The sequence below is a fragment of the Anser cygnoides genome, chromosome 28 (genome assembly GCF_040182565.1).
Source record: "Anser cygnoides isolate HZ-2024a breed goose chromosome 28, Taihu_goose_T2T_genome, whole genome shotgun sequence".
Lineage (NCBI taxonomy): Eukaryota > Metazoa > Chordata > Aves > Anseriformes > Anatidae > Anser > Anser cygnoides.
In genome coordinates, this window is record NC_089900.1 from 4,208,681 (window position 1) to 4,212,296 (window position 3,616).

Below are 3,616 nucleotides of genomic sequence, written 5' to 3' on the forward strand. Positions count from 1 at the left end.
AATAAAGGCTGTCACTTCAGGGTAGAGGCTTTGACTGCTAAGCCTTCACAAGGAGCATTAGAAGGACCCCAGCAAGTCCCTTTCCTGCCCCTCAGCCCACAGAAAGCTCCACCACCACATGTGCAGTGTCAGCAGGGTCTGTGTGACCTGGTCTCTAGGACGTGCCCCCAGCGAGCTGCCCCTGGGCAGAGCCCTGCTGCCAGGAGGTGTCTGCAGGGCAGAGCTGAGCACCCAGCGGGTGGGATGGGGGCTGTGACCTGCAGGCAGGAGGCGTGGGGACAGAGATCCAGCTGCAGGCAGGGACAGCTGCAGGCAGCAGAGCCACAAGCAGGGAGTGAGAGGGAGCTGCTCCCAGAAACTCCATGGTAGGGGAATTTGGGCACCTCAGCACCATCCCTGCACTGCTGACACCTTCCATTATCTCGACTGCCATCCAGCAAAGCCTCTGTCCCCACAACTATGGGATCTCAGGCTGCATTGTCCCCTTGGCAGCAGGACCCTCAGAACAGAGAACACCCCCAAGTGCCCATCTCTCACTCCATTTCCTGCCTCCCTCACTAGGAACCCTGGACCTTTTCTCTGTGTTTCCCCTCCCATCCATCCTGCCCTTGCTATTCCCCTCAGACTCCCTGGGCAGTGGGTTTAAAGGTAGAGCTCAAACAGCAGAATAGTGAGTCCTGCTCTGGAGGGGCATCCCTGGGAGCAAAGTGCCCAAGCCGGCTCTAGCCAAAATGGCTCTGGTCACTGCAGTGCCTAGTGCTGGGAAATGAGCTGGCTCTGTTCAGGTCACTCTGGTTTCTGGACATCCAGCGGTGTCCCTGGGGTTATCCTGCTGGAGGATGTTGAACAGCCCCTCTGTATTACAGGTACACTGCATCTGAACCAAACTATGAGTTTCAGAATGGGTCACCAGCTTTCCCAGGTACCCACTGCTGCACAGCAGGGCTGAGTCCGATGGAGCTCATGGGCAGAGGCCGTGGCTCCAAAAAGTGCTCCGCCAGCACAAACCAGAGCTTCAGCCAGGAAGGAGAATGAAGATGCTGCTGAGAAAGCGCGTATTTGTGGAGGTGGGTGAGAAAGGAAGGGTGTTGCTGAAAGGACAGAGATTTTCTCAGAGAAGTCTGCCCAAAGTTCTCCATGTGCTTTTGTCTTTGGACAGGCCCAAAGGCCAAGAGGCATCAGATGCCCAACAGCAGCTCCATCAGCGAGTTCCTCCTCCTGCCATTCGCAGACACGCGGGAGCTGCAGCTCCTGCACTTCGCGCTCTTCCTGGCCATCTACCTGGCTGCCCTCCTGGGCAACGGCCTCATCCTCACCGCCGCAGCCTGCGACCACCGCCTCCACACCCCCATGTACTTCTTCCTCCTCAACCTCGCCCTCCTCGACCTGGGCTGCATCTCCACCACTCTCCCCAAGGCCACGGCCAATTCCCTCTGGGACACCAGGGCCATTTCCTACACGGGATGTGTTGCACAGCTCTTTCTATTTCTATTCTTCCTCTCAGCAGAGTATTCTCTTCTCACCATCATGGCCTATGACCGCTACATTGCCATCTGCAAGCCCCTGCGCTATGGGACCCTCCTGGGCAGCAGCGCTTGTGCCCAGATGGCAGCAGCTGCCTGGGGTACTGCTTTTTTCAATGCTCTGCTGCACACTGCCAATACATTTTCACTGCCTCTCTGCCAAGGCAATGTCATGGACCAGTTCTTCTGTGAAATCCCCCAGATCCTCAAGCTTTCCTGCTCAGATGCCTACCTCAGGGAAGCTGGGCTTCTCACGTTCATTTCCTTTTTAGGGTTTGGGTGTTTTGTTTTCGTTCTTTTCTCTTATGTGCAGATCTTTAGGGCTGTGCTGAGGATGCCCTCTGAGCAGGGACGGCACAAAGCTTTTTCCACATGCCTCCCTCACCTGGCCGTGGTCTCCCTCTTTGTCAGCACCGGAATTTTTGCCTACATGAACCCCTCCTCCATTTCTTCCCCATCCCTGAACCTGGTGGTGGCAGTTCTGTACTCCGTGCTGCCTCCAGTATTGAACCCCTTCATCTACAGCATGAGGAACCAGGAGCTCAAGAATTCAATATGGAAACTCCTAACAAGGTGTTTATCAGTGACCACAGACTGTTTTCCTTTTTCTGCGGATGACTCTCCGTGTATGTCGTGACAATCCATCTCCCCCTTTTATAAGGAGTTTGCTTGTTTGTTCAGTTTGTTGGTTTTCCTTTCTGCCCTTGTGATACTGTTGTCTACCCAGAAATGCCCTTCTTCATGCCCTTCTACCTGAGTATCCATCTGCCTGTACATGTGACCCAGGGTTTCTGTAGCCAAGAAGGCAGGCTCTCTGTGTATTTAAACCAAATAAACCTTGGTCTGAGACCCAATCTCAGCAGATCAGGAGTGAATGGGAACTGGGGATGTGGAGGCAGTGCCCAGAGCCCTGCAGCAGCCTGTGGTGGGCACTGCTGTGGGGCCAGCCCAGCCTGGGCTGCTGGGCTGGGCTGGGCAGAGGGCAGGGAGGTGGGCAGAGGGCAGGGAGGTGGGAGAGCTGGGGGGCAGCTGGGCTGGGCTGGAAGCTACCCAGCACAGAGAAACATCCGTGTCAAGCTGGGATGTGTGGCCATGCATGGGGAGGACACACACTGCTGGCTTTGGGTCGTGAGGCAGGGATGGAAAACAGGCCGATGCAGGAGGGAGGAGGCCAGGCTGTGCCCTGTTGGAATGGACAGGGCCCAGTGCCTTCGTCACCTGCAGCCTCTCTTGTCGGCCATGTCCAGCACTGGCCACTCCCCCCATGTTTAGGGGTGTTTTTGGCTGCCAGGCCATCTCTATCCTCATGCCAGGCTCAGGGCCTGTGTCAGGGGAACAGCCAGCCCTTTCGGCCTCTGTCCTGGCCCATAGCCCTGCAGACCTGGAGCAGGGCTGTCTGCAGAGGCCCCCATGGGACGTGGCTGGGACATGACATGGGCCGGGGTCTGGAGAAGGCTGCAAAAGCAGGAGGGACATGGAGGGAAGGGGCCTGAGGGTGCCATTGGGATTGTAACAGAGGGAGCTTGACCCAGCCTTGGATGTGCACTGCCATGTGCGGTGCCTTGGCAGCACGGCTGTGGGAGCATGTGTGGGGCAGTGGGGCTGGGCTGCAGCAGGGACCATGAAGCAGCTTCCAGGGAATAACAGCAAAGACTGGCTCCAAAAAAAAGTAACCTACGATGGTGGTGGAGGTATGGTTTTGGCAATGGCAGAGCTCATCTGCAATTGGTGTTTGCAAGAAAAGTCAAGGTCAAAGAGAAGATCTTTGATTACTGGAATGGAGACCAAGGATGAAGAAGGGAAATGCAAGGCTGCTGCTGAGTGGGGAGGCTGATTTAATGAAAGCAGCCAAAGCTTAGCCTGAGGGACTCTGTGCCTTCTTTGCCCGAGTCCTTACTGAAAAGGTCTCCAGGCTACTATGTTTGGGGAAAGTGCTCAAGGAGGACAAGGAAACCTATTGACCAGAACTTCAATAACCGAGGCCCCAGCACACGCTTCCTGTCTGGAAGCAGCCCCGCGAGAAAGGTCTTGGTGGACAAGGAGCTGGTCAGGAGGCAGAAGTGTGCCCTGGCATCAAGAGAGGCCAGCAGATT

At 56.1% G+C, this 3,616-nt stretch overlaps 1 protein-coding gene across 1 annotated transcript; it reads left to right on the plus strand.

Moving 5' to 3' along the window:
- The first annotated feature begins 1,174 nt into the window (after window positions 1–1,174).
- LOC136787197 (olfactory receptor 14C36-like) lies at window positions 1,175–2,160 on the plus strand. Its single transcript, XM_066984329.1, has one exon. The coding sequence runs from the start codon at window positions 1,183–1,185 to the stop codon at window positions 2,158–2,160; it is 978 nt and encodes a 325-aa protein (XP_066840430.1). The 5' UTR covers window positions 1,175–1,182.
- The last annotated feature ends 1,456 nt before the right edge of the window (window positions 2,161–3,616 follow it).